This window comes from Cibotium barometz, chromosome 15, assembly GCF_041138505.1.
Source record: "Cibotium barometz isolate CiBa-2024 chromosome 15, ASM4113850v1, whole genome shotgun sequence".
In the NCBI taxonomy this organism is placed as follows: Eukaryota; Viridiplantae; Streptophyta; class Polypodiopsida; order Cyatheales; family Cibotiaceae; genus Cibotium; species Cibotium barometz.
Genome location: NC_141060.1, coordinates 10193107 through 10220354, shown reverse-complemented (window position 1 = coordinate 10220354; position 27248 = coordinate 10193107). Strand labels below are relative to the sequence as shown.

Sequence of the window (27248 nt, the reverse complement as noted above, 5' to 3'; positions counted from 1 at the left end):
GCAACCGTTCTTGAAATCTTCAACGAAGCATCCATGCTTATTGAATCTCACTTGCATTCCTTGCTCAACCATTTGACCAACGGATGCAAGATTCTTTGTTATGGTTGGCACATACAAGACATCTGACATTGTCTTGACTCTCCCATCATGCATCTTGAGCGAAACATTACCAACATGTGTAATGGGATGCTGAGTGTCATCCCCTGTAGCCACATAGCCCTGTGTCTGAATAGGCAACATCCTGTCAAACCACTCACCATGACCTGTCATGTGGTTTGATGCACATGAATCCATATACCAAGTATCATCACTCTCCATGTGTGATGACATACTGCCCATTACATGCTTCATGGCAAACAGATGATCCTCATTGCCAACATTGCTAGTAGATGCATAATGTCCACCATGTTGCACTCTACCACCTCGTATATCATTCTGCTTTTTATAGCAGTCTCTGGCCATATGTCCAAGCTTACCACAGTAGTGGCAATCAATGCCACTTCCCTGTTGTTGTTGAGGTAGCCAGCGACCTCGTCCTCTACTAGGCATGGACCTGCCTCTAGCATGAGGAGCATAACCTCTACCACCATGAGCACCATATGATGTTTGAGAATCCTGTTGTTGTTGTGGATGTCTATCATACCATCCACGACCACCTGTATGACCTCTAGAAGCAGATCTCCCCCTGCCTCTAGCACCATGAAATGAATAGAATGCTTGGTCCCTAGCATGACCACTGCTAGATGCTTGGTCCCTAGCATGACCACTGCTAGATGAGGAACCAAGTCCAAGCTTCATCTCCTCAACAATGAGTAACGAGACAAGCTCCTCAAACTCTGGAGACTCACCACCTCGAACCCTAATCGAGGTCTCAAAAGCTTTGTAGTCTTTTCCAAGACCATTCAGTGTGATTGCAACAACATCTTCATTATCCATGGGTGCACCAATAGATGCCAATGCATCTGCACATCCCTTTATCTCCTGCACATAATCATTTATGTTCTTGTTGTTGCGAGTCAAGCTATGCATCTTTTGTTTCAATTGCATCTTCTTGGGCTGCGTGTTGGTGTCATACATTTTCACCAAAGTGTCCCATGCTTCCTTAGGAGTTCCACAATCCTGTATATGACAAAGCATGGCATCTGTCACACATATAGAGAAGTAATGCAACACTTTAAATGCTCTTTCTATCCATGTCTTGCGTGCTGTCCTTTGTACAAGAGTTACATTCTCCACTGGGAGCCTTGGCTCCTCCTCCATCACCTGTAATCAAGGCCCAATAGCCTTTGCCTTTCAAGAAATTTGTCATCCTGTACTTCCACACTTGGAAGTTGTTCCTGTCAAGCTTCTCACCAACAATTTGTACGGGACCATCACCCATCTTGGCAACACAATGCCACAAGCTTAAACACCTGCAAATGAGCTATGTATAGCCCAAATAATCTCCAAACAATGTCCCAGACACTTCAAAGTATTCAAAACACTTCACAAGTGATGTCGAAATCACTTCACAAATACCCTGTTTTGGAGGCTTAAAATACCGTGTTTTTGGAACACTTCCCGAGGCTCCAAATGCATCAATTTACAATGTAATACTTCAATCAAGTGTGGGAAACATGAATCATCATCCCAACATGCTCAATGTTGCATATAAACACTCTTCAAGATGTGTACAACCCAAATGTGTACTAATCCAATTCTCTGTTTTGAGAAAAAATAGGTAACTAGAGATTAATCCCGCTCTAATTCCTTCAAATGTTATCCAAATTGAGGGCACAGGCATTCAAAAGTTTAGCAATGATGTCTTCTAACACCATCTAAGAGGAATTTGGTCAATTTTTCTTCAGTAGGTAGTAATTGACCAATTAAGCATGCTCTGTTTCACTAATCCTATTTTAACAGATTTGCTAATCCTTGTTTAATTAGCTCAAAATCTACTCCAAAGTGTGCTTTAAGCTGAACCAACTTGATAGCAATGCTCACAAGAGTGATCTCCACCCAATTGCTAAGCTCAACACCACTTCATTTGCCCAAACAACACTCAGCAAGCCAAGATTTGACACTTTTTTTTGGATGAAAAATCTCTGTTTTGCATTCTGGCTGCACCGCCTTCTTGTGTGAGGATATGGAAGAGCTACACACCACCTTTGATGCTTATGAGGCTTAGCAAAGGTCCCTAGTATACTCCCAAACCTTCAATGGTTTGATTTCATGCATAAATGCTCCACATTGCCATGATTTTTGAGCACCTATTGGGCTGTTTTTTTGAGAGATTCAAAACAGAGTTTTCCCTCTTCAAATGATTCAAAACTTTGTTCGAGATCAAGGCAAATGCAACCTTCCAAGTTGCTCATGCATCCAACCTTGCCACATACATGTTCTGGCTCCAGATCTGCAAGTACAACATCATCTGACTCTTGCAAGCTTCAATGGAAAGCTTCAAAACCAGATTTTTGCTTTGCTCTTTGGCAACTCAGATTTGCTTTGTTCTTGTTAGATTTACCTGCAAACCGCTCAAGGGTGTTTAGCTATTCTTACCCGATAGGCCAAGCTCTCAGATTTGTTGATTTGGTGTGCTCCACAGCTTCACAAGTCTCCAAGCTCCAATGGCTTTCTTCACAGCTTCTTCCCTCTTTCTCACAACTCAGATTTTAGCAACTCAGGCTCTGATACCATAATAAGAAATAGAAGAGGGCAAGACATAGGAGACACACACCATATCTATATTCTAATCATCAACACAAGATAGAGAAGCACCATAGCTTTGCTTCATTATTCTCCACACAAGCTACACACACATAATGATGTGTGTTCACACTAAAGTAAACCTAGACTAAATGTCCACACACTCCGGCCATTATTGTCCACACACTAATGTCCTAGTGTCCACACTCTGCTAATGATATCAATCTGGCGGAGTTGAGCTTGATATCTCAACAGCTAGAAGCTCATCCAATGCTCAACACTGTTGTATATCATCATCAAATCACAAAAAAATAAAGGGAAAATATAAGCGCTTTTTTGGCACACTGTGATGGGCATTAGTGCTAGAGACAACCAGTCAAAAATAAAGATAATGCTTGAGAGTAAAATAGAAAATACTAGGATTATAAATTGAAGTAAATGTTTTTGTTCCTTGAAAAGAAAGGCAATGTCAGATTTGAACTAGATCTTTCAATTCTAATCGGGAAAAATACACTTTGAAATGGTGGGCATATGGGGCAATGCCAGAAATAAACGTTTTTTAAAACGAGTGAAAAAAAAAGGGATGACCTTTAAGCTCAACCGGAGTTTATTGAAAAAATGCATAGGTGAATGGGGTTAATAATTAAAATTTCGAAATGTGAATCTTTAAAATAAAGGCTAGGCAAAAGTACAAATGGTTTTTGTGAATGACAATTTCAGTGGAGGAGGGTTTTTTTTTCCCCTGATATCATTATTATTATTATGGTGTGGGCACCTTGTTAGAAAGGATATATGAAAGTGAGATGATAGATTGTGCCTATGGGTCTTTAAAGGTAGTGCCCACGAGACCTAAACCCTTCAACATATACCCTCCACCATCGCCACAGCCATCGCCTTCGCTTGCAAATTTCAGAACTTATACCCCTTTCTGGCATCTCTGGAAAATCTAAGACAGTAGTACAAATGGCTTCGCTCTGCTCACAAGTGCCTTAAACCTTGCATTTTGCTTTTCCGCTTTTTGCTTTGGGTCTCTCGGCCATGGACTCCAGCGCAGAAAACGCACTGCAAGCAATCCGTTACACGCGTGGTCACCTCCAGCTTCTTGATCAGGTAAGGCTCTTTCATTTTGCCAAAGACCGGGCCCTTTTTCTTGCTTTGATTGCAAATCAGTGCTCACATTTGCTCTAGAAAATGGTAATCAGCAAGCAGTTTGCACCCTAATTCGAAATTGGGTGCTGCAGTCCTTCACCCTTGATGTTTTGGGCATGTAAACCTCTGTGTGTTTTTTTTTCCAAGATGTAAACCTCTGTTTTAGTCTATCTTTCGGAGCATAAGATAGAAATTTGTGAAATTAATCGCTACCTTACACTGTGCAAGGCTTTTAGAGATGTGCGTAAGACTGAGGCAAACGATCTATTATGAAAGGCCACCATAATCTTGTGAGTTTCATGATAAAGCTAGGGTTTGAGTGTAGTTGTTAACAATGCAATGAATCTCAAGCTCTTCCGGCCAGACAATGCTGTTATGGAGTTCTTGAAGTGCCCACCATGTATCATCGTGATGAGGTAGAACTTCAAAGGTTATGTAAAACTTTGAAACCCAAGCTCATGCACATTGATTGGATGAATATGGTTTGAGAAAGAGCGGGCTTGGCAATGTCATAATGTTTAAATTTGATGACAAGATCCACTCCTTGAGAAGTAATTGCAAGGAGGAGAAGGCATTTTGATTGCCTAATGGGATGCGTTTTATGCATTTATTTGGTGTTCAAAAAATCCTAACGGTGTGCAAACAAGGGCAAACTGAAAAAAAAAAGCGTTTTAAAGGTGTTTTTATGGTTGATTTTTGCAAGGTTTACAAGTTGTTGAAAAAGTCGCTCTCCCCATCGGACATCCTGCAGTCTCACTATATAACTTGGTATATATATATATATATATATATATATATATATATATATATATATATATATAGGCATGAAGGGCGCCCCTCTAATATTGTGGTGCGGGCCTTTGTGTGTGTGGGCACCCACTACCTATTAAGGTAATTGAGGCCAGGTGTGGAGTGGCCCAACACTTGGCACCAAGTGGGTGCATGGCCACCCACCACCAACCACCTAGGCGCCTCTCTCTCTCTCTCTACATTGAACAAGGGAAAAGCACATGCAAGGAGAAGAAAAATGGTGCTGCTTCCATCTGTACAGTGAGAACAGGCCATACAGCCCTCCTGCTGCAGCCGTACCTGCTGATGTCACACATCCGCACCTGGTGAACCTGTGTATGCTGCTGTACCTGCTGAATTTTACACGTGCGCTACTAAATCTGTGTGCAGAACTGCATATGGACTGCTGATGTCATCCCATATGAGGGTGCATGCACATGTACATGCTGATCCCAGGGCTGATCCTCGCAACAGATAAAGACAAGGTTTTGGACCAGATTCAGGAGCATGTACTGCTTGTGGTAGGGAAGCCTGGTGGAGGATTTATGAGGCTGCTGGCCAGCGCATGGAGGGTTTTATGACTTGTATAAAAAGCTATTAAAAAAAATGTGTGCTTGCTCATTAAAGAGCATTTAGGCAATCAGACATGGCAATAATAGAGGGATTGCCAGGGATCACACGACTGAACCCAATGGCTGACATATTCGAGCCATTGAGATCTATGCCACAAATGCACCTCCCAATACCATTGGCCATGCCTATAACAAACGTGTCATTGGGTTTTACACCCCTTGTCACTTCAATTCCACCAGGCTTTGGCCCTTTACCTAACATCTCCACAAATCCTATAAGTACCAACCCTTTCCTGGATGCCCATACCTTGGACATACTAACTAGTGTAGGAAGGGAGGTAGCCCAAGGACTAAGTGAGTCCCTCCTAACACGAGCACTCGCATACGACCTCAGCGACTTATACAAGAATACAGTTGTTGTTCATTATGTACAACTCTATAATCACTCACTCCGGAATTTTAGAATTTCTTGCCGTATTTTTAGACTTCTTAGTCGCTTTATTCCTACGAGTAGAATTACAACACCATTATCAGTGATGAATCGTGTATATCATAGCATGTCTCCATCGCAATATCGCCTTTTTATGCGTACGCGATTGAGGCGGTGACTTTTGGAGCCGAGACGCTCTATGTATATATCAAAAACTTTTGATAATAAATGATGTTTTGCAAAAGATTCCAAATTGTTTTCGTGGTTGTGAATATTGGTTAATAAAATTATCAGAGTGAATCTTGTTTTCAAGAATTATAATGGAATATTTATTTGTTTATGAAATAAATCTCAAAAATTAAATAGTCATAAATCTGTTGACAAAGTTAAGTTGACAAAAATATTGTTTTGTCAGAATCATGAGGCATGCGGCCCGTGCTAGGCAGCCGGATCCTCTTACCGATGATGAAGAGTTAGATCCGTACGTTCGTAAAGCCCTGCAGGCCTATTTAAGGCATTGTTTGCTCATTGTTTTTCTGATTCAGTCCTTCCATGGGCTGAGTCATAGATTAGACTTTAGACTACATGAAGTACACCTTTTGATGGGGCAGTCATGGGCGAGCCAAGACCTGTACACCTTTTTGTACTATGGAATATACTGAATACTCAGCTCTCTCTCTCTCTCTCTCTCTCCTCTCTATCTTCTGTTAGCATTTTGCATCAAGCATGTTCTAGGTTGGTGTTTCGGGCTGAAAGAAGACTCCAATAACCCAAGAGGAAGCGGAAGAGGAGCACCTAATATGAATGTACAATGCTTCAACTGCATGGAAAGAGGCCATATTTCTCCTCACTTGCCCTTATCCAAGGAGGATGGGAGGTGATATATACCCTTTTCCACCTAGGAGAGAAGATAGACAAGATGCTAGGAGGGAGGAGGAGATGCAAGATTAGCAGGTACCACAAGCTCAATAACAGCGAATGGTCCTAGACAGGGAGAGATGAATCTGATTGCAGTGAATGAAGAGGTTGATATCTTAGCAATAAGAGGACTAGAGGGAAAGAGGTTGAGGATGCGGTCTCCAAATCCAACTCCAAATCTGTTGAAGATCCATGCATCTGTTCCATCCTGTCCCCTATCCCTGAACACTTTCTCTGGTCTTCTTTTCCTGTGTATTGAGTTTGGCACTCTCACTCCACCCCTTGGAGGATCATCCTCCCTTGGAACTGTTGCCTTGAAGCCTTTCTTGGTGTGCCCCAAGTGGCACCCGACTCACAGGACTGCTATTCCCCTTGGTTCTTGTGGAACACCATGAACCAACCTCCTAGGAACTTATTGCATGTCTTGTGTTCCTCTCCTTGGATTGTGCACCAGCCATCATTGAGTTGTGCAATACTCTCTCTCTCTCGAGCTTTGTCACATCTCTCTTTTGTTGGGTGTTGGACTCACACACTCACACACACAAACCTGCACATTAGGGTTAGGTGCAGGGTAGAGAAGCTCACACACAGAAACGAGAGAGAGAGAGAGAGAGCCAAAAGTGTGGTATACACAAAATGCAAGTCAACCCTTGCATGTGTGCCACATCCATATAATATAGAAGTACAAAATATTATATGTTAACAGTGTCCTTTCACACTTGATGTCCAAGGGGAAAAACCACATGGGAAAAAGTGCCCTTGGTTAAGCCCTGTTCACACATAGCACTACCATAAGTGAGCATATGCCTACAAATCCCCCCTGTAGTGGAAGTGTGAACCTGTACAAGGGTAGCAGATCACTCTCTGTATGAGAGTAAGCCCAAAGCTTTGCGGAAAGCTTCAAACTTTTCTCGAGGTAAAGCCTTTGTGAATAGATCTGCAACATTATCCTGTGTAGGGCAATAAGATAAACTGATCTCCCCTGCATGTAGCCTCTCTCTGACATAGTGATAATGAATCTCTATGTGCTTGGTACATGCATGAAATACTGGATTTCGTGCCACGGCCATAGCACTCTGGCTATCAGTGAGAATGGTGGTGGGTGTCTGCTGACACTCACGAAGATCAGCCAATAGTCTCCTCAACCATACACAATCTACTGTAGTTGTAAAGACTGCCCTGTACTCAGCCTCACAAGTAGATGTAGCAACAGTGGGTTGCTTTTTACTCAACCAAGATATGCATGAGCTGCCAAGAAAAAAACAATTCCCACTGGTGGATTGCCTGGTATCATCTTAGTTTGCTGCGTAACAATGCCATCATCTGTATGCATAAACTGTATGCCGAGATAGTAGTGTAAAGGCCCCAAATCTGACATATCAAATTCAGCTTTCAAATCAGCTTTGAAATCTGAAATTTGTGCTTTGCTTGTACCTGTAATGAGCATGTCATCTACATACAAGATGACTATGAGAATATCGGCATCGGTTTTCTTCACATACAATGTGCTTTCAGCTGAACTATTCTCAAAACCTTGGCTGGTTAGATGAGCATGTATCTTATCATACCAAGCTCTTGGAGCTTGCTTTAACCCATACAATGCTTTGTGCAACCTGCATACTTTATGTTCCTCACCAGGAACTACAAAACCAATGGGCTGATTTACATATACTTCCTCCTGTAAATCCCCATTCAAGAATGCAGTTTTGATATCCAACTGATGCACTTTCCATCCTTTATGGGCAGCCAATGCAATCACTGATCTTATTGTGGTCATTCTCGAAGTAGGAGCAAAAGTCTCTTCATAATCTATTCCCTTTTTCTGGGAGTAGCCTTTAGCCACAAGTCTTGCTTTGTACCTGTCAATAGTACCATCAGACTTTCTTTTGACTTTGTACACCCACTTTGTGCCAATTACATGCTTGCCTTTAGGCAATTCCACAAGATCCCATGTATTATTCTTCATGATAGAAGAAATTTCAGCTTGCATAGCTTGCAACCAATGCTCATTCTCATGTGCTTCTTCATAAGAAGAAGGCTCTTCTGAATCAAAGAGACCACCCATTGCGAATGCAGACTCCCCACGATGTACATTCAAAGCATGGCTGGAACTAGCCCTTGTTCTACCTGTGAGTGGAGCTGCAAGTTTGCTTTCTTGCAAAGTTTTGAGCAACCATCTTGGCACTGACTTGGCTGTGTCTATGGCTGTTTGCTCTTCCCTGACAAGATCTTCCACTTCTTCCACAGAAGGGGGCTGAATGGCTGGCTGGTCCACATGTTCTACATGTGGATTTTCTTGTGTAGGGGCTGGCTGATCTGAATCCCCCCTAATTGCAATGGGTAAAAGTCCATCAAACATGTCCTGTATGCCTGTATCATTGCTTTTATACAAGCTGACCATGGGCTGTTCTGAATTTTCAGCAAATATCACATCTCTACTCACAAAAATCCTTCGTGTAGTTGGATTATAAAGACGGTATCCTTTGCTTTCATTGCTGTAGCCCACAAAAATGCATTTAATTGCTTTGTCATCAAGCTTTGTTCGGAGTTGTTCTGGCACATGTGCATATGCCAAACACCCAAATGTACGCATATAATCCACTGTTGGCTTTCGGCTATACCAAGCCTCAAATGGTGTTATGGTTTTCAAAGCTTTTGTTGGACACCTGTTCAACACATGAGTTGCACACATTATAGCTTCCATCCAGAATTTGTGAGGCAACTTTTGTGCTTTCACCATGTATCTTGCCATCTCCATGAGAGATCTATTTTTTCTCTCGGCTACACCATTCTGCTGCGGTGTATAAGGCACAGTACATTGGTGTTTGATGCCCTTTTGAAGCATATAATCTTTGAATGCATTTGACATGTATTCTCCACCTCTATCTGAGCGAAGTGTTTGGACTTTACATGCACCCATATTTTCAGCCATTGCTACAAAGTGTCGAAAGCATGTAAACACATCTTCTTTCGCTTTCAAAGGGTAAGCCCAAGCAAACCTGGAGTAGTCATCAATGAATGTGACGAAGTAAAGATGCCCCCCTATGGATGGTGTCCGCATTGGACCACATACATCACTATGTATGAGCTGTAATTTACTTTCAGCTCTAACAGCTCCATCTTTGGGGAATGGTTTCCGATGCATCTTTCCCAAAATACACCCCTCACATACATGTCTTGGCGGAGACTCAAGAGGCGGCATATTATCAACCATATGATGCTTTTGCAAAAGCATCAAACTCTGAAAATTTACATGCCCAAAACGAGCATGCCATAGCTCTGCATCATGCATAGCAGGAGTGTGGGCAGCCACTGTATTTGCATCATAAGTGCGCTTATCATAGCTGTCCAGCTTATACAAGCCTTTGTATCGTGTTCCAGAAGTGACTATTTCATAACCCTTTGATGGGTCTTTTACCAAACACTTCCCATCTTCAAATTCAACCTTTAAACCTTGGTCGTTTATGGCTGAGACGGAGAGCAGATTTTTCTTTATCCCTGGAACATACAATACATTTTTCATACATATATTGGCACCATTGGCTGCAATAAGTATGACATTACCAATTCCCTTTACTGGATATGTGGTATGATCTGCACATGATACAGTGCGGCCATTTGAAGCATAAACCAAGTGCTGAAATACATCTTTGCATGAAGTGATGTGGCTCGAAGCACCACTATCAAAATACCATGATGCATTCTGTGTGTCAGATGCAATGCAAGACATATCAGTGTCTGAAGCACCTGGTGTGTCACTAGTGCATGTGACCAAAAAAGTGTACTCTTCCTGGATTACATTAGCTGATTGCTGTGCTTTGTCATCCGAAGAGTCTGCTACTGCATTGCCTGCTTCTTTCTTTTTCTCTTTTGCAATCCTTTTCCTACATTCACTGATGTAGTGTCCAGGCTTATGGCAGTAGTGACATTTGCCCTTCTTTTTGGGCTTGTTTGCATCCCCTTTGTCAGACTTTTCACCACTAGAAGAGGGCTGTCCATGACCAGCCTTGCTAGACTGTTGTCCCCCATGCTTAAAGCTCTTTGCTTTACCCTTGTCCTTGGCTGTAAATGCCTTTTTTCCACCACGGTTGCTCGATATGTTTGCTCTTGTTTGCTCTTCCTGCAAGACTAAACCCACGAGCTCTTCAAAAGTGACGGGATCACCACCTCCTCTCATCGAGAGGTTGAGAGAGGTGTGAAAGCCCAAGTAGGAAGGCGGTAAAGAATGAAGAGTGTTGGTGACCATCTGTCTGTCTGGGATAACCTCATCAATGTTGAGCAATTGTTCCTGCAAATCTTTCACTTTGGTGAGATGATCTGCCATGGAGTCACCCTCATCCATAGAAAGAAGATCCAATTGCCTCTTCAAGTAGGCAACTCTTGCCTCGTTGCGTACCTGATACATTGCTTCCAATGTGTCCCATGCAAGCTTCGATGTCTTGCATGAACGAATGTGCGGAATAATAGTCCTTTTCACTGAAAGGGCTATCAATGACATGGCCTGTGCATCTCTAGAGTCCCATCTTTTCTGCTCTTGTGTGGGAGCAGGATCTACATCAGGAGCTCTTTGAGCACCTCCCCTTTGAGGCGTGGCTGGCTGAATGGTATGTGGGCGTGTGTCATCACCACACACGATGCCCCAAAGCCCTTTGGCTACCAGCAAATTACGGATCATAAAACTCCAGAGGGAGTAGTTAGATCCATCCAGCTTGTCCTCCTGGGTGAGCACACCAAATACATCTGTAGCATTCTGTGCCATGTCAACAAAGTATAACTGCAAGCAAACCAAGCACCAATGTGCACTGCCTGGCAACCAAATGTCCTGTGCAAATGTATGCCTGCAAACCAAAGCAAGTGTAAACCTGCACCAAATTGTCCAATTACACTCAATGTGTATACATACGCGACAAATCGCAGCTGTAATGCCCAATTACATGCTCCAATCAGAAAATCCCCAATTTTTATGCACTCCAATCGCTTCAATGTGCATCTAATTTGCCAATTTCCTCAAAAGCCCCAAATTTCTGCAAATGTATGAGCTTCAATTTGCCAATTTTGACCTCAATTTTGAAAACCCCCAAATTTCTGCAAATTAGAGAGGTTCAATTTGCTGATTTTGACCTCAATTTCAAAAACCCCCAAATTGCAGGCAAAGCAAAATGCCCAATTTTTTTCAATTTGTCCTGAAATTGATAAATTCCCCAAATTTCTTGAATCCTGTACCACCTGCAAATTCAAATCTTCCTGGCAAACCCTATTTTGTTTACTGAAACACAGGTACCTGGCAGCCGGGAAGACCTTGTTGAAGGTAATCGTTGTAGGTGAAGGCGTTGGAGGGAGTTGTTGCAGAGCACGGATGGCAAGACGGAGGCGTGCAAAGTTGCAGATGGGTGCACACAGGTCACAAGGTGTGCAGAGGAAAGCAAGGCGGAGCAGACGGATGGCTGTGGGCAGCCAACGGGGAGCTGGGCTGAAGCTTACGGAGCTGATGGGCGTTGGTGTCGGGCGAGCCAGAAGCGGAGGACTGCTGAGCGCTGGAGTCGGGAGTCGCTTGCAAGCAGTCGAATGTTGGGTAGTCGAGCTGGTGGCGGGCAGGCGAGCAGGCGACGAGTTGCTGGCGGCAGGTGTTGAGGTCGCTGGCGGGAGCGAGACGGAACGGAACGGCAGCGCGAACGGGAGACGGTGAGGAGGGTAGCGCGAACGGGCGACGGTGACGGTAGGCGCGAACGGGCGTTGGGACGGCCAGCCTGCAGTCGTCGACGGACGGACAGCGGCGCCGGAGCAGGACCGTGACGGATGGCGTCAGGCGGGAGCCTGGACGGAACGGCGGGGCGGGGAGCACGTGGACGTTGACGGAACTGGGCGGCGTCGGTGTTGGGTCGGCGGCTGGAGGGCGGTGCCGCCCGCGAGGCTGGGCGGAGGTGGTGGGCTCCCCACTAGTGCCGCTCGAAACTGGTGGCTGGACGGAGGAGCTCCGACGGACGGAAACACAGCGGCGACGGAATCCGACGGACGAAAAAACGCAGGCGACGGAATTTTGCAGCCTGCGGACGGAATTTCTCAGAAAATTTTCCAGCAGCAGTTTTCCAAGGCCAGCTCCCAGCTCCCAGCTTTGATACCAAATGTTGGGTGTTGGACTCACACACTCACACACACAAACTTGCACATTAGGGTTAGGTGCAGGGTAGAGAAGCTCACACACAGAAATGAGAGAGAGAGAGAGAGAGCCAAAAGTGTGGTATACACAAAATGCAAGTCAACCCTTGCATGTGTGCCACATCCATATAATATAGAAGTACAAAATATTATATGTTAAGAGTGTCCTTTCACACTTGATGTCCAAGGGGAAAAACCACATGGGAAAAAGTGCCCTTGGTTAAGCCCTGTTCACACATAGCACTACCATAAGTGAGCATATGCCTACATCTTTGTCTCTGTCTCTATCTCTTTCTTTAACATGGGTGCTTGCGGAAGCATTTTTATGAATTGATTAATTGCAATTAGCGCTAATTAGACTTAAATCCATGCACTACAAACTGCTTCTTCTTCATGCTCAATAAACAGTAGAGAGATATTACTTAATGTACTATGTATTACTAACATGAAATATATACAATGCTGAATAGAGATACTCAATGGTAGCAGTGTATCTAAGTTCTCAATGACTCAATCAAGACTGATTCATCAATGAATGAATATGGCGAAGGCCTAGACTCCTATTTATAGTGTCTAATGTTGGTGAGATGGCTACCAACCCCACCAACCCTAATAATAATGTCCAACTAAGCGTGCTCCATGATAACCCAATAAACTCTATCCACACTTAGCTGTTTATTGGGAGCATGGACAATATTACAATGAACTGGCACAATAGCCCTTACAAACACATGAATCTAGCCACGTACTCGACCTCTAAGTTGGCCAATGGGTAGAAGCATGTCCCCTCGTACGTAACTTGGAGCATGGGCGCAAATGATGCTCCCCCATTTCACCCTGGTAGAGATCTTCTGGCGAACTCGCTATCTGCTCCACACACCGGTTCAAACTCCAATAGCATGGCTATTTGACCTACTTTCTCCAATGATGTCTCCGCTATTACCTCCTCGGGAACTGTTGGCATTGGAACGAGGCTCTCTGCCTCTAGATCATAGTTGCATGAAACGAAAACGGCAATGGCAATGGCCGGCCTCTAGGAAATGGCGATGGCTCTAAACTAGGAAACCAAAACGGCTAGGAAACGATGGATGTATGATACATAATATGAAAATAATGAGAAAATTAATAACTAGGGAAAAGTTTGAGGAGTACACCATCATAATTTGAAATCAAAATTTGTAGAAAATCACTAAGCAAGCACTAGATGAGACAAATCAATGGGTGATTTTTTATTGGAGATTAGGAAATGGAGAAACGGAAATGAAAAGGACGACTCTCAGGAAATGGCGTTTCCGCGTTTCTAGGCTAGGAAACGGCCGTTTCTTGTTACTATGCTCTAGATGCTCATCTAGCATGGTTGACACCACTGAGGAATTGCTCATCTCATCCTCCTCCTCAATGGATTTGAAGAGAAAAGTCTGCAACTTGCTTGTTGACTCCTCCGTGTCCTCGAAAACTGGAATGGACTTTGGGATGGGTTGTCCTCCATCTATCTAGATCACCTCCAAGCTTGGTAGTGTCTGCACCTTGGGCTCCTCGTCTAGAATCTACTCCTTACTGGGGAACTCTGTCACCAATACCACTTCCTCTCTTGAAAGCTTTCCGGCATCCTTAGACACTCCCTTGTGTTGAGCTTCATCTATGGATGGACTTACCACTGTATGCGTTGCCTTTCTTGCTTGGATCTCTTGTTGGCAAGTTGCCAAGTTGCTCTCCAACTGCTGGATAATCTCCTCACGCCTCTCTATCCTATATGGTTCCACTATGCTCTTGTAGAGATTGATGTTGGTGGACCATGTTTCTCCCAAGAAACCAAAGAGCTTTGTGACATTTGCCGAAACTCCATGGTCTATACACATGTACGTGCTGTAGATGTATGCAAAGAAAAATAACACACCTTTGTGGTCAAGGACTAAGCGAAGGTGTCATCCTTGTGCGATGGAGAAAGGGTGGGTAAGGCCTAGACTCCTATTTATAGTGTCTAGTGTCGGTAAGTTGGCTACCAACCCTACCAACCCCACTAAGTGCGTTTCTATTATAACCTAATAACTTTGTTCACACTTGGCTGCTCAATGGGCGCTTGGACAATATTATGAAGTGGCACAATAGCCCTTACAAACACATGAATTGGGTCAAGTACTCAACCTCTGTGCTGTCCAATGGGTAGAAGCATGCCCACATCACACTTGGGAGAATGTGCATGTGACACTTCCTTTCCTACACACACACACACACACACACACACACACCATGGGTATCATCCATCCACCATAGCCTTTCAATGGGTGCCTGGACAATATTACAATGAAGTGGCACAATAGCCGTTACAAACACATGAATCGGGCCACGCACTCGACCTCTGAGCTGGCCAATGGGTAGAAGCATGTCCACATCACACTTGGGAGAGTGTGCATGTGACACTTCCTTTCTTACACACATACACCAAGAATATCTTCCATCCACGATAGCCTTTCAAGAGAACCAAGTACTATCAAATGGTTTCAGAGCCTCGTTTCACCTTTGCGCTGTACTCAGCGCCTGTCTCATCTGGCAGCTCTTCGATATCCACCTACCATCTTTGAAGTCTGCCGTTTTGCTGACTTTGCCTACACATATACCCGTGTCTCCATCTCGTAGCCAAGTCCACGTACATTGCCTATCACCACCTGCATAGCCCACCAACATCATTTATTGCCCACAATTGCCCATGCTCACCAATCCGTTGCCTTGGTCCGACTGGCCACACCGTCCGTCCGATTGTCGCTGCCGTCCAACTGCCACCGTTGTCTTCCTGACTATTGCTACCACCGACAACCACCTCCGCCACTATTCGTCACCGCCACCACTTGTGCTTTGCTGCTTGTATCGTCTTGTGAGCACCTTCAACATGTTGTCAGTGGCACGGGCGTGGAAAAACGGTGCCGAAAGAGACCACTCTTCACCCACATATGCTCGAGGGGGAGTTTTAAACTCCAAAATTATCTCATTTATTAGTGAGTCAAGGGTTCTCTACCCGGGAAGTCTCCCAAAAATTGAATTAAATAATCCTTGTGTGTGTTGTCTTTGTAATGTCCTCTTGTTTTATAAAAGGCTCCATCATTCGTGTCTTACCCCTGTTTAGGTCTAGGGGGTTTGTCCTGGTGAGTTGATGTAAGGTGTCATTTGCTGGTCAAGTTCCAATATCAGGCCCAACATGAGAGTATGGGTGTTGGTGCCTGTCATGTGCATGACATGCTCATGTACCTTCTCAAGGCTAATCTAGAAGGGGCAACCAGCAAAAGAGCAGTAGAACCAGAAGATGGAGCATAGGGTGCTGAAGTGGCTAGTATGGGAGAGTGTGCTGCACCCAAAAGATGTCGGCTGAAGACAAGAGCCTGTCGGCTGTACCAGAACATGGCGGCTGCAGCAGCAGGCGATTCAGGTCATGAAGAGGCGCAGCCCAACCAGGATATATTGGGGTCCAAGCACCAGTCGGCTGGTCCGACAGCAGTCGGCCAGCTCCTCCATTATTTCAAGAGACTATAAATAGCATAAGATGCTCATTGTGTTAGTCATTCATTCCTCTAGAGAATGGGTCCTTAGGGTCCAGCATTAGGACCAGATTTTGGGTGTTTCCCACCTTTTTATGAAGGCAGCCAAGGGCTGTAGATTAGGAGTACCTTTTTGTACTGTATGAATATACTGAATTTCCAGCATCTCTCTCTCTCTCTCCACTCTCTCTTCATGTCTGCGTTTTGCATGAGCATGTTTCCAGTAGTGTTTAGGGCTGAAAGAAGACTCCTAGAGCTTCCGCGTGTTACATTGGTATCAGAGCATCAGGCTCATCAAAGCCAAACACTGAATCAGTCCCATATGATGGTGTACAAGTCCAAGGTACAGGAAAGTACACGGATAAGAAGCCCAAGGCAAGGAACAGAGAATCGGGAAGAGCTCCCAGGAGGTTTGTTGGCGGTGTTCCACAAAGCCAGAGGGGATGGCGGTCCTGTGAGCCAGATAGGTTCTCGGGCAACGGTCCCAAGGGAGGATTATCCTCCAAGGGGTGATGTGAGAGTGCCAGACTCATTTCTCAGGAATGAAGACCAAGACAGTGTTCAGAGTCAGGGCAGGAATGGATTGTGGACTAGATGTTACAGATGCATAGATCTTAATCCGAGACAGAGTGGTTTTGGAGACCGGGCCAGGTGTTTATTGAAAAGGGCTATAGATTAGGAGTACCCTTTTGTACTGTATGAATATACTGAATTTCTAGCATATCTCTCTCTCTCCACTCTCTCTTCATGTCTGTGTTTTGCATCAGCATGTTTCAAGTAGTGTTTAGGGCTGAAAGAAGACTCCCAGAGCTTCCGCGTGTTACAGTGCCATTGTCTCCCTCTAGTACTGTGTACTGTCCTCAAAGATGGGAGTAGAATCTTCTCAGGAAAGCTTGGAGTTAGGATCCATCGGATAGGAAAGAGGAAGAGACTTTGTTATGCCAAATGTCTCCAGGAGTTGCTGTAGATATCTGTACTGGCTAGGGAAAACTCCATCACGATTATGATAGACCCCCATACCAAGAAAGTAATGGAGAAGTCCTAAATTAGTTATCTCAAAAATGAGCTAAATCGATTGGAGTTGTTCAATCTTGGCAAGATGAGAGCTAGTGATCAACAAATCATCAACATATAAGACGATCAAACAGATCAAAGTATCTTGAGCAAAGACATAGAGATTGTTGTCTGCAAAGCATCTATAGAAGCCAAGGGAAAGAAAGAACGCATCAATCGTGCCTATGTCAAACCATAAAGGGCTTTGTGCAATCTGTACACTTTACCCTCATGTCTAGGAACTTGAAAACATGGAGGCGGTTCAACATAGACCTTGACATCCATCTGATAAACCGGCCAGTGAGGATGAGCGGAGTGAACAAGAATTGTTTGGATAGTGGTGTATCTTGTTGTAGGGGCAAAAGTTTCCTCATTGTCAATATCCTCAATGTGAGAATACCCCTTTGCAACCAATCTGGCTTTGTGTTTGTCCAGAGAACCATCGGCATGAAACTTGACCCCAATGACCTACCTATGCAAAGGCTGGTCCACAAGCTCCCATGTACCATTCCTTTCGATGGAATCAATCTCGGTCTCCATGGCTTCCTGCCACCTCTTTAGCTGTAGTAGGCTCATATGACTGCACCACTTTACTCATCAAGGCGAGGTTATAGGAACGACGAAGTTGTTGTAATCTTTGTGCCCGTGTCAAGGGTGTTGCTGAGGAGTCGGCAAGCTGATGAAGATCAACATCTGAGAGATGAGAATCATGAGTAGTGGCTTCCAGCCATCGGGGAATCCTAGAGGCAACCCTCCGTGGCATAGAAGTAGGACGAGTAGGAGAAGCTGAGGGTGGAGAAACTTGGGGTGGAGAAGTTGGAGGCAGAGAAGCTGAGGGGGGTGGGGGATGAGGAACCTCTATGGTAAGCTCGCGGTGAGATCGGGAATCATCAGACAAGGGTTCAACAAAGTGAACATCGCGGGAAATCACTAAGGACTTCTTCTCATCAGACACGGGTTCAACAGAGTGAATGAATTAAATGGCAAAAAGCCTGTTCATATATACAACACAAATAGCCAAGTTGGTCAGTAGAGGAAATCCACGGCTGGTGAAAAATACCTACGACTAGGAAAAAGTGCCTAAAAATGTGGGAAAAAGTACCCACGACTGAGCAAAATACATCAGATAAATATGCTCCATAAATGGTGCACTAAATGGGATAAATACTGGAGATGAACACGGTCCAACATTAATGTAGGCTGTCATTTCTGGTCAAGTTCCAATATCAGGCTCAACATGAGAGTATGGGTGTTGGTGCCACTGTCTCCGTGAAGCAAACCTTGGTCTATGAAGCTTTCGCAAAGACCATGTTTTGTGAGCCCCTAAGCCATGCTCATATGTGAGGCTCTGTGCCATGCTCATTGCCGAGCCTCAGTGGAGAACATGCCCTGTTCTTGCTGCAGTGAAGTACATGGTACAGTCTAGAGGCCAACTCATTATGATTGTGGAAGGTTTTGTCAAGCAGCTCTACTGTCACTCCGAGCAGCAGGAACATCATAATCCCTGATTAGGACAGTAGTTAGGACAGCATTTAGAGCATCATTAGCATCAGTAGCATCATCATCATTACCATTATCAGTGTAATCAGCAGTAGCATTAGCATCAGTATCATCCTCAGCATAAAAATCAGCAGTACCATCATCAACAGCATCTCCATCTCCATTAGCATCATCATCATCTTCAGCATCACCATCAGCAGCATAACCAGCATGGAGGGATTACGGAACCAATCAACAGCCATATATGCCTTTAGGCAGCAGTCGGCAACCAGCAGGCGGGGCAGCATCCAGTTGATAAGTGTGCCATGTGTCACTTGTCTAGTGTGTGTGTAATTTCTATGGGTCAAAAGATAAGGCTACATGCCTATAAAAGCATTGATACTTAGTGAAGGTTATCACATCAATAGAGGCAATCATTGAGTTGTGCAATACTAGCTTTGTCACATCTCTCTCTCTCTCTCTCTCTCTCTCTCTCTCTCTCGCCCCAACAACTACAAGACTAATATGATTGGCCAAACTTTATGGGTCAGTACTTGAGCTTGAGCTCAACACACTAGCAGAGAGACATGGGCATAGAGCGTTGGGGCAGGTAGGCTTCCGTAGGTCATTCCGAGCCATCATAGCAAAGGCTAGAGCACGACACCAACGGGTTTACTGTTGCTTTGTGGATTTCCACAAAGCATTTGATACAGTGCCTTGAGCCAGACTACTACAGAGACTCCAAGATTTGGGGGTACCATCAGACATGATTTGGGGGATCATGGCATTATATGAGTTGGTCATAGGACGGGTGAGATGCCTAGGAGGATTATCAGAGGAGATCTCCAGTACCATTGGAGTGAAGCAAGGATGCCCACTGTCTCCCATTCTCTGTGGCCTCTACATCGACGAGGTTTCGACGGTCATAGTCACCAGAAACGTTTCTGAGTTTTGAAACGTTTCGAGTTTTGAAGGTTTTTTTTTGAAAGTTTTCGTCCGTCATCTACAAAACCGTAGGTTTTGGAGATATATATATATATATATATATATATATATGTATGTATGTATATGAAATTTTAATTTATATATACATAGTAAGACATTGTAGTATTGTACACATACAAATTAAAACTTTAACTTTTAAGATACTTCACGAGTGACAAATGATAAATCACAATTCAAATATCAAACTTCAAAGCATCATCATAAAATTTCAATCATCATAGAGGTGACTATGATATGGTTAGAACTCATGGCAAGTAGGGGCAGTAGTGGCAAGTGCTCACTACTTAGAGGGCATAGGGGGCAGCAGTCGGCAATGTGGGCGCATATGTGGGGCGCTGGGGTCTCCAACGTGGGCACATGGGGAGTCTCCAGCGTGGGCAAATGTGGGGCCTGGGTGCAGCAGCGTGGAGACTAGCAGTAGACTCGCGTGAAGGTGAGGTGGTGACAGAAGCGCGCAACGGGCAGATTGGGGGCAATCGACATCGACAGTCGCACGCGTTTTTTGGGAGAGAAAAAATGGGAAAAAATGACTTTTTAAAAGTGAACAAAACGTTTTGTCAAAGGTTTTGAAGGTTTTGTAGAAACGTTTTGTCACAAAACGTTTCACAAGTTTCACAAGATCAAAACGCGTTTTTTGGTGCCTATGTTTCGGCCTTCAAGCTGAGCCTATAGACAAGATGGAGAAAAGGTTTATGGTGTACGTCTCTCTCTTCCTATATAATCCAGTGTTTATTGCATCTGGAGCATTGTCATGATGAGTGATGCATATGTAGCTTTATGTGTTTTGAAAATTAATTTGTAAATGTTTAAAGGGTGTCAATGCTGTGTACATTGAAGATTTTGTCTTACTATTCTAAAGCTTGCTCTTACTGGTTCTAATTGCAGAGAAGGTTGCCGCTAGAGGCTGTTTATGTTGACATCACCGATTCTTCAAATGGATGGTGAGGTTAACTGCCTTGTTGTTTCTTAGAAAGAAGGTTAAACTTTGCAAGTGGATGTTTTTTAAGTTTAGTTGTATTTTATTGACATGATGTCTGAATTTGATCATGATGTTAACAAAGGATCTCATAGGGGATTTTTATTATGGCCACGAAGGACATAACGTGGTTGGCATGTACTTTGAGGCTAGGCCTGGCTGTGGATGGGTCAGAGAGGGAATAAGTGACTTTGTGATTAACGTGAAAAGCTATAGTTAGTTATATTTATTGATAAGTGCGCTTTGTTGCCGTATTTTCAGCCCAAAGCCTAAATATGTCATGTGCATCCGTTAATGCACTTGCACATGAACATGAACATGTTCTTCAGTTGCAGTTGCCTAAAGAGCAAGTTTCGAAGGCGTGTTTGGATGAGATGGATAGCTTTTTAGACACCTGGACAGTGGCAGCCATGGTCAAAATAGGTGTAGACAGCATTTGTGCACTTTATAGAGTTGTGGACATGTCCGACCAGGCAACCAGCTTTCAGCCAGCTGACCAGCCACAATTTATTCTTTGCATATCATTCTCCTTGACGTATGGCAGTATGAAACGTATGATATGAACTATGATTGGGGCATCTAAGATGTGTCAAAGGTGGGTTGGGCTGGGACATCATAGAGGTAGCTGGGTCTGTGATGGGAGTGGGAGACTCCTACATCTGCCATGCCTTGGAAATATCTGCACTTAGAAACAATTTGTCAAACTCCTCCCGCTCGGCCAAGAAAGCCCTCTTCTTGTGCCGGGTAAACCGTTGAGACTTTTGCACTTGACATGCCGTGATGATTCCCCTTGCTTGATCTTGGCGGAGTTGCAAGTGGTAGGCTTTACATTCTTCATCATACTAACTGTTTTGAGGTATGGATGGGATGTGAAGGTCGGGGATCCAATCAAGTATTCCACTGTACTACTCCCTACCTTCAGCCTCTTACCAAAGGAGCATTCCGGTGTGACAACGGAGAGCTAGTACACGCACATCGGTGAGTTGCATTGCGTCTCAAAGGCAAGACCCGAAACATGATTCAGCAAGGATAAGGTAAGATCTTGACTTGAATAGAAGCATAAAAAGGCTGTAGATAAGCATAGAAAAGGCAATTGGACATGAAAGAAAATGATTGGGTATCGCTGATATTCGAGAAAGCGAGACTCAGGAAGAGGCCTAGAAAAGAGGGGATGTGTCCTAAGCTCTCTACTAGGTATTATGGACCATTCAAAGTCATTGAGGAGGTCAATGAAGTGGATTTTTTGCTGGATCATTGGAAAATTCACAATGCAGTCCATGTAAGCCTGTTGCGCAAGTATGTGGGACTCGAGTCTACAGAGCCTGTTAGATCCACTGGAAGTGGATGAGTGTGACTATCAGAGCTTGGCCGACTCATGGCAATTCAACGTGAGGCTTAGGGGTGGCCCTAGAATGGAGCCTTCGTGATATGGTCAAACTGTTGTAAAAGCTTGTACCTTGTGTACAAAGAGCAGCCTCAGTTGTATATAAAAGAGATGAGAAATTTGAGAACTTATGGGTCGGAGACCTTGGGTCAAAGACCATTTAGTTGTGTCCTAGGTTTTGGGACAGCAATGATTTATTGACTTTGTGTGTGAGGATCCCACAAAGTTCATTGATGCTCCGAGGAAGGTGTAGTTCCATGGATGTATCTGTTGCTCCATAGGTGGATGGAAATCCATTGAGGCACCTAGTCCCTTGATTCTAGTAGTCAAGGGAAATCCACCTATCTTATGGGGTGCACACCATGGATATGGGGTGGAAGTAAACCTCTTGTTGAGGAGGTTGTGTGTTTCTCTTCACAAAGACATGTGAGGACACGGTGGATTGGGAGTGGAGTTGTATACTCGCCCTAGAGTTAGGCTGAAGGTTAAACCTTTGGCTAATTGAATTTCTTGCTTTTGTGAGTAAGATCTTTTGTAGTCCCAGAGATTCAATCAGTTCCGTCCTGAAGGAGAATATTTGTAAGAACTGGTTGATAGAAATCTCTTTGATTTTGGGACTTGTGGTATTGTCTTGGGGAGTCTCCGAGTGTCGTTGAGATTCCGTTAACGAGTGATATGAGGAAGTTATGTTGAAAAGCTTGCCTTTAGTTCACACCCAATTTGGGGGGTGGAGAGTAGCTTGAACAACTAGTTTGTCTATGGTTTGCATTTGGAGAGCAAGGTAGATCCAGAACTGCTTACTGCCTTCATTGTAGATTGCTTTGGAAATGCGTGATGACCCGACGAGTCAGGCCATTCTAGCTAGGATATGAATGTATCTTGAGAGAAAGTTTGCTGAAGGTTAAACCTTTGGCTAATTGAATTTTTTGCTTTTGTGAGTAAGATCTTTTGTAGTCCCAGAGATTCAATAGTTGCGTCCTGAAGGAGAACATCTGTAAGAACTGGTTGATAGAATCTCTTTGATTTTGTGACTTGTGGTATTGTCCTGGGGAGTCTCCGAGTGTCGTTGAGATTCCATTAACCAGTGATATGAGGAAGTTTATGTTGAAAACACCGAATTTGGGGGGTGGAGAGTAGCTTGAACAACCGGCTTGTCTATGGAGAGCAAGGTAGATCCAGAACGGCATACTGCCTTCATTGTAGATTGCTTTGGAAATGCGTGATGACCCGAGGAGTCAGGCCATTCTAGCTAGGATATGAATGTATCTTGACTCTTGAGAGAATGTTTGCTCTCGAGGAACAATTTGCTTTGGTTGGGAATCCTCTTCTACGAGCAGTGAGCTCAGAGGTAGAATGGAAGAAATCTGAGATAGAAGTCGAGCTTCATGAGGGGTTTGGAGTTCGAGATTTCCAATTTATGTTGAGTGATCTCCGCTAGAGACTTCCATAGGAGCAGATTCTATTCGAGGACAGATTTTGGTGAAAGAGAGGAGATCCAGACAAGAATAGAAGGTTGACAGCTAAGGCTTGGTCCCAGAAGCGAGTTGGGATTTTTTTCTGAGAGACTTGATCAGAGATTGATTACTTTTCACATCTTTATTGCCAAGGAAGGGGGGGGGGTTGGGGGGTGGGTTGGGAGAGACTTCATTACATCAGAACTTGTGCTTCATGGTAACTCGGGCCAGTTCTGGTGGACAGAAGGAACATCTGGCCGAAAGATGTGGAGAAGCAACAAAATCTATTGACTGTTGAACTGATTCCAAATTCGATCTCAATTCAGCCCTTGATTTAGGTTGTTGATATTGAGGAGATTTGGTAGTTGGACAATTAGAATGAAATCATTTGAGATTTCAGTGTTGACTATTGAGATTTGGTGCTTGTTAAGTACCAAATGTAGTACAACGCAAATGGGCCTTGAGGGTAGGACAATGGTGGGAACCTGTCCCATGCACGGAAGCATGTACCTTGTGTATTGCCAATAATGGGCCTTGAGGGTAGGACAATGGTGGGAACCTGTCCCATGCACGGAAGCATGTACCTTGTGTATTGCCAACATTGCTTTGAGAGAAAGATGTTGCCGGACAACATAGTACAATGTGTAGTTTGTGCAAGCGATTGCAAGGTTCATATATTAATATGAGACTTGTGGCAGTATTGGTATGGGTATTGTTTAGTTTGACTGGATGAACACAAGATTGTCCGAGTATTGCACACAGTGGAGATGGTCAAGGTGGATTTGAATTCGCATGACTTTGGTTGAAGAGTGGCTGCATGAGTGATGCTTATCACTGCATGATCTTAAGTTTACATGAGACATGTATTGACTATCTTGTTTACCCATGGCATGACGTATGTAAGTACTCATATAGGGAGCGAATCAGATATTTATTTACCGATTTTGATGCGGCATGCCATCTCTTGGATGTTGGATCGTAATGGGTATTTTATTGCCAGTTGACTTGGGGGAACTCACCTACCGTGGTGAGTAAGTTTATGGGAGTAGCTTCTTATGATGTAAGTTCCCACGGTATTGGGGTGGAGACCCAATTCCCGTGTGGAGACCCAATTCACAATTTGAAAAACTGATAGATCGAATAGTGGGCTAGACAAGAACCATTAGGGAATCAGATAAGTTGATGAGTAACCTCTTGGGGATTCTGTAATTCCAGTAGCCTAGATCTAGTGGAGGAGTTCCAAGTTGGCTTAGGTTGTCAGAATATGCAGCGGAGATGAAGACAAAATCTGAAAACTCAAGAGCAAGTGCACTGCAGAAAAACACAGCAATAGAGAAGGAGAGAGAGGCGTGTAACTCTGCTATATATACACAAGAAAATCCCGGAAACTGAATACAACATGTGTGGGGGCAAGGGGCCATTTTATATGGCCCCTATGATCCAGTCGGCCAGTAGCAAGGACAGCCGACAGCATCAAAAAGACACCCGACCTGCAGAAATCCTAGTCGGCCAGCACACGTGTGCAGTCGGCCAGCTACAGACAGAGACGGGGAGCAGCAGAGCAGTCGGCTATCAACTAGATCAATCCCAGAACCACAGGGCAGCCTCCCACACGTGGTAAAAATAGATAAAAACAGGGAAAAAATATGGAGAGTGGGGAAAAATGAGAAAACACCTAAATTGGGCGGGCACACCCACAACAGAGGCTCTGGTGTAAATATATAGACAGGAGATGACTGCTAACACCCCCTCTTAGCTCCTAGATGTGGAACCAACCCCAGTGAGCTGGAGTGCCGCCGGAGCATAGCCTTAGATAGAGACTTCGTGAAGAGGTCCACCGCACTGTCCTCCCTCGAACAGAACTCTAGCAAGATGTTCTCTGCAAACATGAGCTCAACAGCCTCATCAGGAAGCTCCCGTCCAATTTGGTATGCATCAACAAATCAATGAACCATTCTGCTTCCGAGTCAAGGAGGCATCATACTGCTCACAAGGATCAACAACTGTTACGGTGGGATGCCAAGTCCTGGAAACCTGCTGAAGACCACTCAAGGCCTTCGAAAACCTGTAAACCACTCCCTCTGAATCCGGAACCACAAAGCCTGGAGAATGTGCAACATCCACCTCCACCTGCAAGTAATCAACTGCCACCTGCTTGGCTTTCCAATAGGTCCCTGTGGAAAGAACTTCCTTATCGACAGGAGTTTCTTTGTCCCGAATGCTACGAGACATTAGAGCATAGGTTACCTGTAAAGTTTCCTCTGACTGAGGAACACAAGAACTACCAACATCTGTACTGGAAAGTTCCTACCAACTGCTGCCATCAACTGGCAAGCCATCCACCATCTGGTCCGGGAAAGCCTACTCCTGCAGCGTATCCACATTTAAGTGGCCATTACCAGAGTGCCACTCATCACAAAACTGAGGACTTGGGAGAGTGAGTGCTGAAAGTTTGTAAACTCCATTCTCCACTCCGTCTTCCCAAACGACCTGGCCTGTTGCCTTGTCTCGGAGAGCAACAAAATGCTTATCAAACTCCACCCGCACGCCAGTCTTGCAAACCTAATGCATTGACAACAGATGAAAACCAAGTGATGGAATATACAACACTTGGGAGGAATGCTTCCCCCCTCTACCATCGGGAACTATCTTCAACTTGCCCTCACTGTGAACTGGGATAGTGGATGTATCCCCAGTAAGAATGTGACCAGAATACCTGCAGAGATCCTGTAAATCCGAACGGGACGGAGTCATGTGCCTGGAAGCACCATTGTCTAGAATCCACTCCTGAGTATCCGTAGCGGAGAGTCCTCCAACCTCCTCCCTGCATGAAGAAAATGAAACACCGGTGTCCATAACCTCCATGTGCACAAAAGCTGGAGTCTTCACGGTTGCTGCCGAGGATTCTGCACCCTTCTCGGTGCTCCGCTTGGGACACTGCCTCCAATAGTGGCCTTTCTCGCCACAATAATTACAGGTCCTCTCTGCCTTCAGTTTCTCGCGGTCTAAGTCGGACTTCTTCTCAGAAGACTTCTCTGATGAAGCCTTCCCTTTGCCCTTGTTATTACGGCCTTTCGACCGTTGGCCAGTTAAGGCCTCCGAACCTCTGCCTTGTGGAGGGTTCAAGAATCTTTCCTCTTGGTCCAAGACGATGATGAGGAAATTGTTGAAGAATTGTGGGATACCATCCAGAGGAGGTATCACCGTGAGAATTCTGGTCAGAAGGTAACCTTGGAGACTCAGCTTTCCAACGTAAAGATTTCTAATACTGCTAACATCATGGATTTTGTTACGGAGTTCATAACCATTGAGAAACAGTTGGTCTCTTTGGGGCGCAAAGCTACTGACAAGGACTTTGTCGATCAGCTTCTCGCCATTGCCCGAGACTTTCTTTGCTTTTTGTGATGCAATATCACTTCTTCCTTCTCCTCCTGATCTACATACCATTGTTGGCATGCTTTAGGTTAGGGCCATGAGAAAGAAGACCAGCGAGGGTACCCTTCTTCAGGTTAAGAGTAAAAGCAAATGGCAGTCCAAGGTTTCCACGAGCAACAAAGGTGACCATAAACCTGCCAACAATCCTGCTCATAAGGAGCTTATTTGTCATTATTGTGGTCTCAAAGGTCACATTCAGTCTAATTGTTGAAAGAAGAAGAGAGACGGTGGTT

At 44.4% G+C, this 27248-nt stretch overlaps 1 protein-coding gene across 2 annotated transcripts in view; it reads left to right on the top strand.

Moving 5' to 3' along the window:
* Positions 1-3476: 3476 nt before the first annotated feature.
* Positions 3477-27248, top strand: part of LOC147630956 (methylthioribose-1-phosphate isomerase-like) — a 66148-nt gene continuing 42376 nt past the window's right edge. Inside the window, exons 1-2 of one of the 2 annotated variants that reach the window (XM_086809301.1) lie at positions 3477-3795; positions 20652-20707. In XM_086809301.1, coding sequence (XP_086665427.1) covers positions 3724-3795; positions 20652-20707 — 128 coding nt within the window. In that variant the 5' untranslated portion in view covers positions 3477-3723. The remainder of the gene's footprint in view (positions 3796-20651; positions 20708-27248) is intronic. The other variant, XM_086809302.1, reaches the window with a different exon arrangement.